The sequence below is a fragment of the Choristoneura fumiferana genome, chromosome 7, assembly GCF_025370935.1.
Source record: "Choristoneura fumiferana chromosome 7, NRCan_CFum_1, whole genome shotgun sequence".
Taxonomy (NCBI): domain Eukaryota; kingdom Metazoa; phylum Arthropoda; class Insecta; order Lepidoptera; family Tortricidae; genus Choristoneura; species Choristoneura fumiferana.
The window spans coordinates 11331149-11347846 of NC_133478.1; the positions used below are offsets into that span (position 1 = coordinate 11331149).

The following is a 16698-nucleotide window of genomic DNA, read 5'->3' on the forward strand; positions in this document are numbered from 1 at the left end:
GCACAGGATGAAACCTTCTCACAACAATTTCCCGAGATTTTTTTGGGGGTGTTTAGCATACAACATGACATTTGCAGCGAAAACGTTTCACTATTTTGCTAACATATTCCCAAACCCCATTTTTTTTTCACGCCTACGGACCACTTTGAGAACCTCTGATCTAGACTATTTATATGACCTATGTTACCTTAGCTTTCGTAATTTAACATTGGCTATGTCTTCAGGAGTTATGGTGAGTCGAGGCCCAGCTATCCGCGGGGGTGCCGACCCGCACGCGGCAGCGTGTTGGCGCCCCGACTTTAGGCCGGATGGGGGTGGAGGGGGTTGGTGGAGGTGGTGGCGGTGGCGGGGGAGGGGGGGGATCGCTGGAGACATGAACTGGACTTCTGATTGAGACCTGAAAATCACGTTGAGTGCTTAGAAATTCAATCTCAACAGAGGTTCTTCCAAACCGGTGGTGTTTTCCTTGACATTCATAAGTGCTTATTACTTATAGCCTATTTTATAAAGACATGTCGATTTTGTCCTTGAATTATATGATACTCTGAACGAAATGAAATGAGACACTGTCTGCGAATATGACGTTCGTCGGCTACGACTCTGTTTTATTTATCTAGACGTTTAACGACTAGTTTACCTTAGCTCTTGTCCATATCCTCCTTTTGGCAGTCATAATCTTCATCTGTTCCTGCAGCGCCTCGTACTGCACACCAGCCTGGCATGCTTGCTGTCCACCTCCTTCAGGTATTTCTTGAGTTCCCTCACCTCTTGTCTTTGGTCATACTCTTGCTTGATGGACGGTGGCTCCGCAACATACCCGTGATGGATGATAACTCTGAATAAAAAATAAATTGTCAACTATTTTTAGGTAGCCAGCGCAAAAGTATAGCCTATCTCAACCCCTTAATATTTTGTAGTAGTAAATAGTGGTCTCAAATCAGTGACAAAGTAAACACCAAGGGATTTAGTTACTTTTTGAGTTTGACTGTGCTTTTATTAGGGTTAATCAACTTTGAAGGGGGTTACGTAGACCTGGGACCTTTTAGTATGAAGAAATATTTCGCGACCCCCCTCCATTGCTTTTTTTCATGTATATTATTTTGTGACAAATATTTATTATATATAGTTAACATTTTATTACTTGATACATATTTTCATGTTTTTTTTTACAGAAGTAGTTTTCCCAGCAAAAAATAGGGGCTTCGCGACCCCCTGGGGGTCACGACCCACAGGTAGAAACACACTGGTCTACATAATCCGAGTTAGCTGCCAACCTAGAGTTAAGCGCAGTGTTAAAACGTATGGAACTTTCATCCCTTACCCCGGATCAACGTTTTAATTTTTTTTTACTTGGACTGTGCAAGTGGTCCTAGTGTTTGTTTATTCTGTCCCATAACTCGGAGACAATAGTGATGATACATTGATTAGTTATTACTACTCGAATAATAGCTCAATGTTTGTACCACATAAACCAAACTTTTAATGCGTGACCCAGGAGACATTGCAATGACAAAGAGCTCACATAAAAGTTGATCGACTCGTTTATAAAGTGGCAATAAAAGCATTAACGTACCTGTATATGAAACGGACCACCACATGTAAGCCTTTGCCACATACAATATACTTAAATTTATAAAAAACATACCTTCATACAATCCATGTGCACAAGTCTACGAACTTCCAAGTCTTAGTCTTCGCGTTGCGACGGTGTTCCTCTCCTTCCGAGGCGACCCCCTGATAACATAAACACTCAACATCACTCACACGTGCGTCTATCCCACACTCAATCTCCACTTCTACGTTCACAAAGCCTTGGACTCAGTCATGTTGACTCGAGTACAGTGTCCTTTGAAAAATACTACGACACTAAATGCCACTCGTATGTATGTTGAAGTGGCCACCATCGAACGAGACAATAAACTGAGGCACCATCTTTAACAGGTGAGCAGTAATATAGCCAAAAGAATAAAAAGTTTAAATTTAATTTTAAAAAACCTAAGACGACTGAACTTGTGCGTTATTATTGCTATTGAATTTAAGAAGCGTTGACCGTTGACTTGAATCATGGATGATGTCAGCGATCTATATTCGTATTCGTGAGTTGTCGTGTTTATATAAGCAATATTATCGCTACGATAACCAGGTTCAGTAAAAAGTTCAATTAGTATTTTTATTGCTGAACGGATGATATGGTGTAATGGCAATTTATTATAAAAAACAGACAGAGGTGGTTCAGTAATAAGCTTAGGTACTTGTCTGTAGCCCCATGAGATTTTTAGCGTCTTTTACACTACATTACCTACTTGCATCTTGATAAATTTATTAAATTATTAATAATATATTTTTCTTAGCATACAATACGCTTATGTATTTATTTACTTACTTATTGTCATTTTTACATAATCCTTATCACTGGTAATTTCGTCTGTGACGACTCTAAATTGCTCAATGGTGATAGCTAATGTGTAATGATTATGATGCCTTGCTATTCTGGCAGTAAGTAAATTATTTTTCACTAAGTACTCGTATTTTTTGTATTTAAGAAAGCTTTGGGCAACAAAATTTACTTTTATGCTCTGGTTGCATAAAGTAAAATCATCGTCACAGATCAAGGAAAATCAAACTTCATCAGCTATGAATGAACATAAAATATAATCATAAATAAATAAAAAGTCATAAATCAGTGGTAATAAATCATCATCTCGGCCTGTACATGGCCAACTGGTGGCTCCTCTCAGAAGGGCTTGGGCTGAAGTTGCCACGTGGGTCCAGATCGATAGGGAACTTCACAACACCAATGAATTGCTTCGCAGGTGTGTACAGTCAAGGCAATAAATATATAACGTTCCAAAGGCTTCAAAAATACCTGTACAGTTGATTAGCCAGAAATATCTGTACGGTAATCCGGCCAAAAAATATGTGATCATTTTAATTAGTCAAAAAGATGTAGACATTTACATGTCCATAAATAAAGGTACATGTCAGTCAAATATATGTAGGCAAATAGGAGGCCATAAATATCTATACACGCAACTCTCAGATACATAAAAACAAAGCCCAAGCCAAAAATATCTATACACTCAAGGCATTAATATGTAACATAATTCGAAGTATCATTCACATTAAAACTATTTTAAAAAAGGTTTATATCAGCACTATAAATACTGGCCACTTAGTATCGTACTACTTAATGATAATAATGTATTCGAATGTCAAGTTTTGCCATTGATATGCGTCATTTGATTTATGTTATGTGTAATAATCTAATTTAATGCTATTCTGGATTCGGTACACATTGATATTATCGAAAATATTTAAAAATAATGTACAGGTTTCAGACATATAAACACCGCATCGTAATGATGAGGGAAGAAGAATTCCCATATTAAAAATTGCTGAGGAATTGGGTGTAATGGTGAGTGCGCCGAATGTTTTTTTAACGTACCTGTATATGTAAACACACACATGGTAAGCCTTTGCCACATACAATATACTTAAATTTATAAAAAACATACCTTCATACCAATCCATGTGCACAAGTCTACGAAGAAGGTCTTCGCGTTGCGACGGTGGTTCCTCTCCTTCCGAGGCGACCCCCTGATAACATAAACCACTCAACATCAAAGATGCAGATGCGGTATACACACAATCTCCACTTCTACGTTCACAAAAGCCTTGGACTTTTCATGTTGAATCGAGTAGTGTCCTTTGAAAAATTACGAACTAAATGCCACCTCGTATGTATGTTGAAGTGGCCACCAATCGAACGAGACCAATAAACTGAGGCACCATCTTTAGTAGGTGAGCAGTAATATTGCCAAAAGAATAAAAAGTTTAAATTTAATTTAAAACTAAGACGACTGAACTTGCCGGCTATACTTATTGCATTAAGAAGCGTTGACCGTTGACTTGAAATCATGGATGATGTCAGCGATCTATATTCGTATTCGTGAGTTGTCGTGTTTATATAAAGCAATATTATCGCTACGATAACCAGGTTCAGTAAAAAGTTCAATTAGTATTTTATTGCGTGATATTGGTGTAATGGCAATTTATTATAAAAATGACACAGGTGGTTCAGAATAAAGCTTAGGTACTTGTCCGTAGGCCCCATGAGGTTTTTAGCGTCTTTTTACACTACACTACCTACTTGCTTCTTGATAAATTTATTAAATTATTAAATATAATAACTTTTTCTTAGCATACAATACGCTTATGTATTTATTTACTTACTGGTATTTCGTCTGTGACGACTCTAAATTGCTCAATGGTGATAGCTAATGTGTAATGATTATGATGCCTTGCTATTCTGGCTGTAAGTAAATTATTTTTTCACTACTCATATTTTTTGTATTTAAGAAAGCTTTGGGCGACATAAAATAACTTTTATGCTCTTGTGCATAAAGTAAAATCACCGTCAAAGACCAAGGAAAATCAGACTTCATCAGCCATGAAAACAATTAGATCTTAAATAAATAATAAATGATCAATATTGGTAATAAATCATCATCTCGGCCTGTACATGGCCCACTGGTGGCTCCTCTCAAAGGGCTTGGGCTGAAGTTGCCACGTGGGTCCAGATCGGATAGGGAACTTCACACACACCAATGAATTGCTTCGCAGGTGTGTACAGGTTTCTTCACGATGTTTTACTTCGCCGAAAACCTCGTGGACATGTTTGACTGTCTTGCAATCAAAGTGAAAAACCGGGTGTACAACTTTTCAATAAAACCCAATTTACTCTCGACTTAACTATTTAGTACCTACCCTCGTCTGCAGTTAGAGTGGACATAAACGTCTCTGGTTTATTTTATGCACTCGTTGTAGAATCTACTATTTTAATCTTATTTTTCGATTCATAGAGTGCAGGCAGGTAAGCTGCCTCACTCGGTAAACCGGTTATACAAAAATCGCCGAATAATAAACGGTGCTAATGCGCTTTCAACAATGTAGGTATCACTGTCATTAGGAGTAAATCGTTAGTTAAGTTAGCAAACTTATACTTCACCTAATTAAAAGTAAGAGAAGGTAAGAGCAGCCACTAGGGCCTGGTGGCATTACGGGGGCATTCAACTACAATCAATCACAACGTGCAAAAACAAAATTTGATACAGAGCGATTTTTAAGAGGTGCGGCTAGAGGGGGTGGGGGGAGGGTAGGGGCACCATCTATCTACTCTATCCTTTGATCAAGGTAGAGCAAGATTGTCTCTCAAAAGGCGGCATCAAATATTTACTTTGCACGGGATACTAGAAAACGGCGCCCCTTGCCATTTGGCGCCTGGAGCGGCTGCTCCACTTGCTCTACCCCTGGGCTGGCGCTGGGGGAGGAGGGAGAGATTTGGGTAGAAAGCGTCAACCAATGAACGCCAAAAGACAAGGGCTGACTGGGCCTAATAACATGGAAATAAAAAGTGCTGCAATGTAAGTAGGTACAGTCAACGTCATAAATAAGTGATCACTTTTGTACCTTCTCACTTTAACGTCATGTTTGAAAAGCCATACGAAATGTGTAACGACTGAAAGCGACAACGGTACAGAAGTGATCACTTATTTATGACGTTGACTGTACATAGTTAAAAATGAAACACCTACCTGGGGTATTTTCGGAATGATTGCTTTTATTCAATCTCATGTTCTTCCTCGACTTGTGGAGTGCGTCTCTGAATAAGTTAGTGTCCGATTTCAACCGCCGTTTCCGCATTTTAAAGGAGTGGTTACTGTTGATAGACTTGAATGATGCATCAGAGTTAGATGACAGCTGGCTCGAAGATACAGATGATGCTCCGAGAGATCGAGCCTCCGTCATCAGCCCCGGTACATTTTTATTCCTTCCAAGGTCTGAAATGTAGTTTGTTTGTTAGACATCAACACCCTCCTTTGAATGGATGAATTGGCCTTGAATTAAAATCGTGGGGACACGGTATATTGCCCCCGCCAAGACGAAACAAAAAAGAAGGCGATGCTACAGAACAGGAGTATCCAATACCTAAATAAATTGAACTAGCTTAAGTGATGTTTCTTGCTGCTCTTTACCCATTATTTTAAGTGCAAACAATACTGAGGGTCAAGTCTTGGAGCAAACAGAGACAGGTCGAACCACCAGGTCTGGCAGAGAAGTAAGGAAGCCATTATATTTGAATGAATATTATGATCTAAGTAAATTTATATTTAGGGATGTGTTATTATGTAGGTGCATGTGTAAGAGGCTTTAGGATGATCCATAGAGCAAGGTTCTAGCAATAAACAGACGGCATCATTATCATATTATGGAGTCCGTACAGAAATACGTGTTTTATTTATGAGGCGAACAAATCCTAATATGCAGGTGGTAGGACCTTGTGCAAGGTCCGCCCGGATTGCTACCACCATCTTGCTCGCTAATCCTGCCGTGAAATAGCAGTGCTCGTAATGAATAACGATACAGATATCGGTATCGTAATGAGATTTCATATATCACTAGCAGCCCGGTACGTGCTTCGCTACGTATACAAAAAATGTGATAAATGAAGAACCGCTCTACCGACAGCACGTCGTCGCGCGCGCAGCGGGCGCAGCTCGTGGGGCAGGCACACAGAGTACTTTATACATGTATACTGAATGAATGAAACATACATACCTACCTATTTCTCGTTAATGCAGGTCATTCTTCAGGTGGTTCTTGAACACATGATAGAGGATTTAATATATGGATGTATGAGGCCTTAAAACACTCTAAGTGACCCTATTATGAAACGACCCTCCGTTACGCCTCGTTTCATTAAACCACACTCGCACTTTAAGGATCCCTATTACGATACAGTTCCATAAATAACTAATAGTATTCGGATTACTGATGAATGATGATCATTATATAGGTACATACTTATAAATAGTAAAATCTATGAATAGTGAGCTATATACCCGCAAGGGATCCTGCTTCATAGGTACCTAAACGGGGCATAATACATTGTAGAACATACAATTTCTAGGGTACGCCCGTGATTGGGTACTACTATGCTTAACAGGTCCATGATTGGTGCCGTCACCCTACCTCCTACCTACCTACTATAAATTTTCATGCCTAATGTTTTCAATTTCAAATATTCTAAAGTAACTAAACTTTTAATTAGGTAGGTAAGTATGTAGGTATCCCATAGTACCTAAATTATTCAACCCGGCATAACGAAAGCTAAGAAAACAAGCTACCTACTGGAAATTAAACATACCTATGTGTTATTCTATGATGCCTACTGAACTGACCTTGGAAGAAGTTCTGATCAAAATACATTATTCCGGAAGTGTATTCTTTAAAACATCCTCGAACGACTTCTAAAGATTTGATTGACGCTCCTTGGTCTTCTGTGATGTTTGAAGTATTGTTGACAGCATCTTTTTCGGTTTCTAAAGCCATCCCGTTTCCGAAACTTCAAAAAAAACACGAGTGATGCCAGAGAATAAGGAAAGTAATTTTGAGATTTTATAATAGTATGTTTGAAAGGTATTTTATCGCGAGTAATTTGAATGTACCCACATTTACCGCCACAGAAATGGTAGCTCATTATATTATTATTATTATAGCAAAATCGGGGTGACTCTTTCCCGGCCCGGATAATACCGACATTGAAATACCTTCCTTGTTTTTCGTGTACACGCCCATAGAAGCTCCTGTCAGTTTCTATGGGCATGTACACAAAAAACAAGGCCAGTATTTCCATGTTAGTGCTATCCGGGCTGGGAAAGAATGTCACCCCAAAATCGCAGTTAACACGTAGTTAAAACGCAGTTAAAACCAAGTTAAAACAAAACGTAGTGGTTATATTTTCTTTGGCAGTTATGCACTTTAGCACGCCTTGACGTTTATTGATGCTTTAATACTAAGATGATACTTTAATAATGTTGTTATATTTAATTAAAACAGTTCTGATATCCTAATATTAATTAAGTAGATCGAAATAATGTAAATAATAAATTAGAAAAACAAAACAGTATATTATCACAAAGAAAACGCTTTACACAGGTGTTACTGACAGTTGTCACCAAAGAGTAGTATAATATACGGAAAAGGAGCCCTCTCTCGTCTCATTCATGCAGACCGTTTTGAAGCGCGTCTGCATTTCGTAACTAGTACCATTGATGTATATATCATCATACGTATAGCTATTAATAGTCACAGGTATTCTTTTACTTTACTGGATTTGCTTCCAGCTCAAACCACATAAAAACTAAAAACAGGCTGCAAAAGAAAGTGAGACCGCTTGAATTCAGTCTTCTTAAGTTTAAACAGCCTCAATTTTCCGTTTGCAGCACTGTCTTTACTTTTTATGTGGTCTGAGCACTTGAGTTTCGATTGTAACGTAGCCATCTTGTTCGAGCGCGAATAGACGCCTGCAATTGTACACAAAAATATTTGTAACGACTGACGGACAATATGTGACATATTAGAAATTACAATACGATTGCAATTTCGAAAATTTCATTTTTGCGGTAATTATCAACGACAAAATATTTTTTAATGTGATCTCAAGTTTCAGTGATCTATCTGAAACAAACGAAATAATATAATAAATTAGATTGATCACAATAATTATTTTACAACTGTTACTGACAGTTGTCACTTGGTTGTCACACTCAGTTGTCATGTCAACCGCAATAACCGCATTGATAGATCGATACACAAAACAGGAGCTAAATTTTAATTCAATTATGGAATAGTATACTGAATAGTTATTTGAATAAATTAAATCGCAATGCGGAATGTTCCTAAGAAAAAGATTATATATGGAGCAGTAGTTGTGATATTTTTAATCGTGCTATTGCATCCTGATATGAACGGTCGGCGAAGTTACGAATACATACCAAAGGAAGCTATATTAGATAATTTATATTATGCAGTAACGAAATCATTTAAATTAAATAATAGTACTAATGAGTGCGACTATCGTGATATTGTATTTGATGATACTACGTTGTCCCCAAGTTTGAAGGACGGTGACTTGGATGATGGCCATAAGATAAGAGCAGGCGGGGAATGCGCGCCGCTGGAGTGCAGACCGAAGTTCAGCACAGCTATAGTAGTACCATATAGGTATATTATATTATTAGGTACACTCTGAATTAATGCTTTAATCATTTTCCCAGCCCAAGTGACTCTATGGAACACCACATATTAACAAAACATTAAATAGGCAGGTAGATAAATAATGAAATCACAACTTAGCATGGATGTTTTTCATACAACATAAATCATCTGGTGGTTGACAACCAGATAGCCTAGTGGTTAGAGAACCTGACCACGAAGCTTGAGGTCCCGAGTTCGATTCCCGTGTTGGGGCAGATATTTCTATGAAAAATATGAATGTTTGTTCTCGGGTCTTGGGTGTTTAATATGTATTTAAGTATGTATGTATCTATATAATTATATTTATCCGTTGCTTAGTACCTATAACACAAGCTTTGCTAAGCTTACTTTGGGACTAGGTCAATTGGTGTGAGTTGTCCCGTGATATATATATTTTATTTTTATAAATGAAGACCATGATGACTTTGGGAATTCCCATGACAATCCTGGAAGTTAAATTGAACTGCCACATCTAATGATTCACTCAGTAAGATCCTGGAAGTTAAATTGAACTGCCAGACCTAATGATTTGTCCAGTAAGACCCTGGAAGTTAAATTGAACTGCCAGACCTAATGGTTCGTCCAGTAAGACCCTGAAAGTTAAATTGAACTGCCAGACCTAATAATTCACTCAGTAAGATCCTGGAAGTTGAATTGAACTGCCAGACCTAATGATTCACTCAGTAAGATCCTGGTAGTTAAATTTAACTGCCAGACCTAATGATTCACTCAGTAAGATCCTGGTAGTAAAATTTAACTGCCAGACCTAATGATTCAGTCAGTAAGATCCTGGTAGTTAAATTTAACTGCCAGACCTAATGATTCGTCCAGTAAGATCCTGGAAGTTAAATTGAACTGCTAGACCTAATGATTCTCTCAGTAAGATCCTGGAAGTTAAATTGAACTGCCAGACCTAATGATTTACTCAGTGAGATCCTGGAAGTTGAATTGAACTGCTGGACCTAATGATTGACTCAGTAAGATCCTGGAAATTAAATTGAACTGCCAGACCTAATGATTTACTCAGTGAGATCCTGGAAGTTAAATTCAACTGCTGGACCTAATGATTGACTCAGTAAGACCCTGGAAGTTAAATTTAACTGCCAGACCTAATGATTGACTCTAATGAAGTCAAGGACAAAAAAGTGTTAAGCCTATGTTATGGATGTCCATGGGCGGTGGAGATTGCTTTCCATCAGGTGACCCGCCTGCTCTTTTTCCCCGCAAAAATATTGAACGGGCAAAGTTGCCATACAAACATATTCCTTCTTCTTCTTATGAAATTAAAAATAATAGGTACATAATATTATGTGTAATCAATTTAGGTCCTGTTGAAATATCTGTAGCATACTTTATTTCTTTTCATTTTTGTTTGTGTTGTTAGTTTGTTTAATTATATGTGAAGACGAAAATACTGGAAGAGTAAACATTGTCCAAGCTTATGGTCATGCAATTCTTCATATTCAGAACTTTGTCATCCTACAGATAAATAAATATAATGTTCCAGGAACAGACCAGAACAGCTACACGACTTCCTAATATACATGCACACGTTTCTGAGGCGGCAGCAAATACACTACCGCATCTACGTCATCGAGCAATTGGACTCACTCCCGTTCAACCGGGCAAAGTTGATGAACATTGGTGCTAAGTTGGCCATGAAGGCAGGTTTCCCTTGCCTTGTGTTACACGATGTGGACCTACTGCCGCTGCGGCCTGCTAATCTGTACGCTTGCACGTACAACCCGAGACATTTATCATCCAGTATTAATAAATTTAGGTGGGTTTTTTTAATACATTACATCCCTAAAATTCAAGGATACTAAGAATTTTCGGTATTATAAATTCATAACAAGATTACGGTAACGATTCCTTTAATTGTTATAATATGATAGAATATAAATAATATATAAACATAATATGTATAAATTTTCAACACATATGGGTTTATACAAACTCTAAATTTAGACATAGTATAGTATAGTATATTCATGAAACATCAGACAAACTAGGGGTGACAATGTACTACTAATGCTGCTAATGTAGGGGTGACTACCTATGTTCTAAAAGGAACTCTATGCAGTTTGAGACTATAATTCATAAAAATCAGTATCCGTTCCTAACTTGTTAAATTTTAAAGATAACAAATAGAAAAGTCAGTTAGAGGTAGGTACTTTCACATCTTTACTAATATACACCTATCGTAAATGCAAAATTAAGTTTTTTTTTTGTTCCGGTTTCACGCCACTGAACCGATTGCTAGAAAATTCTGTAAGTATACATCATTTAAGAACCTCAGAATAAATAATAGAATACCTTTTGTCCCGAAAAAAATAGATGTTTCCGAGGACGCGCATAAACGAATTTTTCGCAGACAAGGTTCGCGGGCAACAGCTAGTTCATTATATTATACTAAGCGGCAAAGAATCTGTCCCTCAAATGTATGCAATAATGGGTAATTTTGTATATGTACTTAGTGGGCCAAATTTTGTGCTGCTCAGTATATTGGTATGGAATTTCCTTGTTTCAGATACGTTTTGCCGTATTTACATCTATTTGGTGGAGCTATAGCGATACGTGCCGACCAATTCCGAACCGTGAACGGTATGAGCAACCAATACTATGGATGGGGAGGCGAAGACGACGACTTTTACTCACGCTTGGAGAACAAGGAGATTAAGATATGCCGCTTCGAGCCGGCTACGAGCGTTTATTATATGCTGAACCACAAACCAGAAGTGAAAGGGTTAGTATAAACACTATTTTAACGCCAGCATAAGTACCTGAGTTTGGTAATTTTTCATTCATCTCGTGAATCCATCTAATAAGGGAATATTAAATAATTTATTGAATCAGGCGTTACTTTGCGCAATGAACTAAAATAATTTCCTTGCTCACCCGCGACCTTACGATAGCAATTGGCTATCGTAAGTCGCGGGTGAGCAAGGAAATTATTTTAGTATTTTTAAGGAATATTATGCAAAACTCTGCGCAGGGGCCGACACTAGCACAAATCGTATGTATACAAACCGCCACGACATGATAACGTCCGTTTTTTATAGTTTATGGTCATGACGGATCACGACATATTTATTTTATTAGTAACAAAATAATATAATATTAACATTGATAATATCGATTGAGCTATATTTCCAAATAAATAACTGAAATAATATGATATTATGGCATCCTATGGACATTTAAGACATTCAAAAAACTATGATTGGTTTTTTGGAGTCTTTTTGTATTTTTTATTTCAACTCCAAATTTGTTACTTTTACGGGTATAATCCCCAATCATAATTTGATTGCTTAGTAGCGACATCTCATGTCTGGGTGAGCGGTTGGTTCCGAAAATGAGAGACGTCTCTCGATGAGAGCGGAACATAGATGTCGCTAGTGCTGCTGCATAAGTAGCGTAGTAGAAATAAGCAACCTGAGATATGTATGCATAGGAAAAAATCATGTCTAGATTCCTGTCCAGCGGTGGTGTAGGGGTTATAGCACGCAGCACGGATTGCTGAAGACCTGGGTTCGATTCTCAGCGCTGGTCTCTTTTTCTGGTTTTTCTGTGCATCCATGTCTCAGTTTGTATTTTCGATATTCAATAAACTGTTTATGGTTTGAGCTTGTGCTGCATTTTGACAGCAGAATGTAATAGTAATATTCCCTATTTATGCCTTTTGACTAAAGCGACGCAGTTATTAGACTATAATTATATAGGTGCACATATCTGAAAACAGGATAGCGGCCATGTAATCTCATTTGTCGAAGAACTAAGGTCACCGTCATAGCTGTAAAAATATGCAAGTTGAAGTGGCAATAGGCGGGCCACATCACTTGAAGAACAGATAACCGTTGGGGGAGAAAAGTTCTCGAGTGGCGACCGAGGCCTCCCACTAGGTGGACTGGCGACATCGTGAGAATTGCGGGTAACCGGTGGATGCAAGTGGCGAGTTCGTTCTAAGGGGGAGGCCTTTGTTGGGAGGCTGATGATGATGACGATGAATCTAATTTATCTGTGCACTCAAGTTTAATTACGGTCTCCCTGTTTTGTTAGTATTTACATTATTTAAGGCCTGGCTGTCAACCATGACGGAATAAACCAGGGGATAGCATCTGGGGGGGCTACTACGAAATTCGAAAATCTCAGTTCGTATCGTACCGTCCCTCTCACTCTCGTATTAAATAATATTAGCGTCAGCGGGACGGCAAGATACGAAGTTCGAATTTTGCACTTCGTATATAGCGCCTGAGTACCCCTAAATACATCATTTTATTCTATGCGGGAAGCGTCTTCTTTACCACGGTTTTTTTTTATTTCAGGGAGCAGAGGCACGCTTTACTTGACAGGGCAGAAAAAAGGATGCCATTGGATGGCTTGAACAATCTAAAATATACAGAGATTGCGGCGACCTTACACCCGCTCTTCACTCATATCATGATCAACATCTAGCATATCTGAACCTGAATCTGAATAATCGCTTGGAATAGGTAAATGTAAATTTCTATTCTACAGTCTGTCTGTAAAGAGTGGAATATAAAAAAGAGACCTACTTTCTTGGTAACTGTCTAATCTTTGCTGTTAAATACTTGAATATTGCAATAATGTTGGATGAAAAGTTAGTTAAGTACACTTTTTATCCATTTTCTACTTTTTCTAGACAGCCTGAACTTTAGTGATCTCGTTAATGATTCATGATCGGCCCGATTATGATTTTCTGTTAGAATTGTTAAATCGTAAAAAAACAATCGGAATCGCAATTTATAAAAATACACTCTTTTTTGGACTATCGTGTACTTAAAATAGAAAAGTTCTAACTGATTCATCAACGCCCACCTGAAACCCTTCTAGAAAGCTAAAACATAGATTCCCCCTTAAAATGTAGACTAGACGAGAAATAAGATTTTGTGGAAGGAAATTTACCACGTGAGTTTTGTAACGGAAGGTAAACCGCGGGCACTTAAATAAGGATACTTAGTTAGCCGCGCCGTTTTCAACGCACTGCCTTTTTCTCAAGCTAAGTCTAAAGAGGGACGGCACGCTAAACTACAGTGTACCTACGTTATACCGCATAGTATATCTTTGCATCAAGTGAGCGCATTTGTAGAGACAGAGCGAAGCGGGAGAGAATCAAATTGTCACATAACAGAGTGGTGTGGGTTTCAACAGTTGGGATTGGACATATTTGCACGTTTCCGTCCCATTCCGCGTCAATGGAAGCGCAATAATACCTAGGTGATCTGATTTCTCGTTTATTACTTTATAAAAAAAAAACACTTAATCATATTTAGGTTCTAATAAAATACATAGCTTTAACACCCTCTTGATCACGAAATGAATTATACATATACTCGTAGGTATGAATGTTAGAATGTAGGAGGTCGAAATCCCTTTGAAATTACTTATTAGATATAAATGATATAATGCGGTAGCGAATATGAAGCCTTAATTAGTACAATACAATTAACACCAATTTTATAGTACCTATAACTTTGTTATTTTATAAGTTGTTCGTTTGTTAGAAGCTAACTTAAATATTTTTATTGTAGTTATGAATGAGAAAGGACGTAAGATGATAATAGCTTAAGTACTTATTGTACCAACATATCATAGACGTAGATATGGAAATAAATGTTGTATGCTCTGAGGGCCGATTTTGAAACCACGTCTGTGAAAAAACCACTCAAGTGGTGTTGAATGAGGGTTGCTCACCCGCGATCTAAGCCTAGCTAGGTCACGCTCGGGTGAGCAAAGTAATTATTTTATAGCTTTGATTATGTTAATTGATATGGACGCCTGGTCCAATCAATTATTTTAATGGGGGTTTCTGTGAAATGTAGTTCCTAACAGTTTATCAAAAACCTTAATGAACATAGGTGTCGTTTGCACGAGGCGCTTTATTTTATTTATACTATTAAATTATGCTTTTGGCTTTATAATATTAATGCTTCAATTTCAAAATACAAATTTAAAATCACGAACTAGAGATAGAAACATCAATTTACATTTACGCAAAACTAAAAGTGAAGTTATTTTGCAAGATAGCCGCGCTATTTCTTTAAAGGCGCGGCCTCATGCAGTTGCTCGTCGCTCGATTGCAGCGATAAATTTAGTCACGTGATCCCATTTTTAAGGTGATTTTGAATTTCCCGCGACTCAAAAAAGTAGCGTCAAGTCGCCGCGTCGAGCAGCAGCGACAAGATTGCTTCTTGCAGAAATGATCTTGGCCTTGGAAGCTGATTTCTTAATCTCATTTAGTAGCAGTCGTGGCAGTAGTACAAATAAAAGAAATTGTAGGGAGTAAAAAAAATAATAGTTTTATTGCCGAAATTGAAGGTTTTTTTCCAGCGATAAGCTCAACATTTTCAACTTTATCGCTATAATAATATGTCACGTGACCAGATTTGACACTGGAAACGAGCGTCGAGCGATTTCATGTGGCCGCGGCCTAAGATCTTTGCACTGTTTTGCGAGCTCCGTTTGACAACTTTGACATTTGTGTCACTATATGATGATTGGTTAAATAACTAAATGAGCCAATATAACCTCAACCTGATCTCACGACACTAACGCCATCTAGCGATATTTCGGCTGTCAAGAAACCCTCAGGAGTAAAGTGATGTAAAATTAGAGCTATATGTATTAATTTTGTGAACTAGGTACTCCAAAAATTTTTTTTTATTAGTTTGGATGGCAAACGAGCAAGTGGGTCTCCTGATGGTAAGAGATCACCACCGCCCATAAACAACCTAGAGGCCTAAGAAGGGATACCTCACGTTCCAGTAATTTTAGCTGTAGTGTTGTAGCAATGAGTTTCAAATGATATTTTCGAGCGATGAAATTTTAAATCGGCGGTCCCCTGGCCAGAAATTTTCCCACAACAATTGAGCTAAATAGAGAAACATTTTATCGGACTAATATATAATTTAATTTAGCAAAACGAAGTATTTTTCTTATTTTAATTGGGTAAATTTAATATAATTTTACTGATCAATATGTCGAATTTCTTTTGTAAGCATTTTTATTGTTAATTGTCGTGTTTTACTTGTCATTATGTCTAAATAAAGTAAGTAGGTACTTATGTCTTGAAAAAGTAGGTAAGTAGGTACAACTTCAGTACCAGTACCTACTACAAGTATGATAATAGGCGTCGATAATTTTCGTGTTTAGGTTGTTATATAGTTATTAGTTTTATTATTGTTTTTCTATGTATTTGGTGCTAAATAAAAATTAGTTACCAGGCTCCAGGCGAAGTAGTCTGCAGCATATACAAATAGCAATGACTAGGATACAAACAGTTGAGATAAGGGCAGAAAAACAATGATGACTATTGGTAAATGGAAGCACTGTACGTAGTGTTAGGTAGATGTTACAATTTAAATTTTAGAGATATATTGTTATTTTGTAATTAAATTGCTTAAGACGCTTATCACACCTAAATTGGATCTACTTAAGCAGTTTTTTTACAACAAAATCACTTGATTTGGCAAAGCGTAAAACTACATATATATTAATCTATGTTATATAAATCAAAATAGATTCGCCCCAATGTATGTATACGCATAACTTCCGAATGACTGACGGCACCGAATTGGA

The 16698-nt window shown here is 37.5% G+C and overlaps 1 protein-coding gene and 1 pseudogene across 2 annotated transcripts in view; one reads left to right on the forward strand and one right to left on the reverse strand.

The window, feature by feature from the left end:
• Nucleotides 1-7498, reverse strand: part of LOC141429928 (uncharacterized) — a 12234-nt pseudogene extending 4736 nt beyond the window's left edge. Inside the window, exons 1-6 of the transcript XR_012451582.1 lie at nt 7242-7498; nt 5591-5840; nt 3516-3597; nt 1679-1734; nt 638-835; nt 188-397 (exon numbers count right to left, since the gene is read on the reverse strand). The product of XR_012451582.1 is annotated as an uncharacterized protein (transcript). The remainder of the gene's footprint in view (nt 1-187; nt 398-637; nt 836-1678; nt 1735-3515; nt 3598-5590; nt 5841-7241) is intronic.
• A 1116-nt stretch (nt 7499-8614) lies between these two features.
• Nucleotides 8615-14355, forward strand: LOC141429711 (beta-1,4-galactosyltransferase 1-like). Its single transcript, XM_074090170.1, has 4 exons — nt 8615-9066; nt 10607-10879; nt 11630-11845; nt 13425-14355. Exons 1-4 carry the CDS (start codon nt 8729-8731, stop codon nt 13552-13554), a joined length of 957 nt encoding a protein of 318 aa, XP_073946271.1. The 5' UTR covers nt 8615-8728; the 3' UTR covers nt 13555-14355.
• The last annotated feature ends 2343 nt before the right edge of the window (nt 14356-16698 follow it).

Bases quoted from the DNA above. Each gene is read 5' to 3' on its own strand.
- LOC141429711 (XM_074090170.1), top strand. From the start codon at position 8,729: ATGCGGAATGTTCCTAAGAAAAAGATTATATATGGAGCAGTAGTTGTG. The intron at 9,067-10,606 runs GTATATTATATT...ATAATGTTCCAG, and splicing joins GCTATAGTAGTACCATATAG to GAACAGACCAGAACAGCTAC. The intron at 10,880-11,629 runs GTGGGTTTTTTT...TCCTTGTTTCAG, and splicing joins TCCAGTATTAATAAATTTAG to ATACGTTTTGCCGTATTTAC.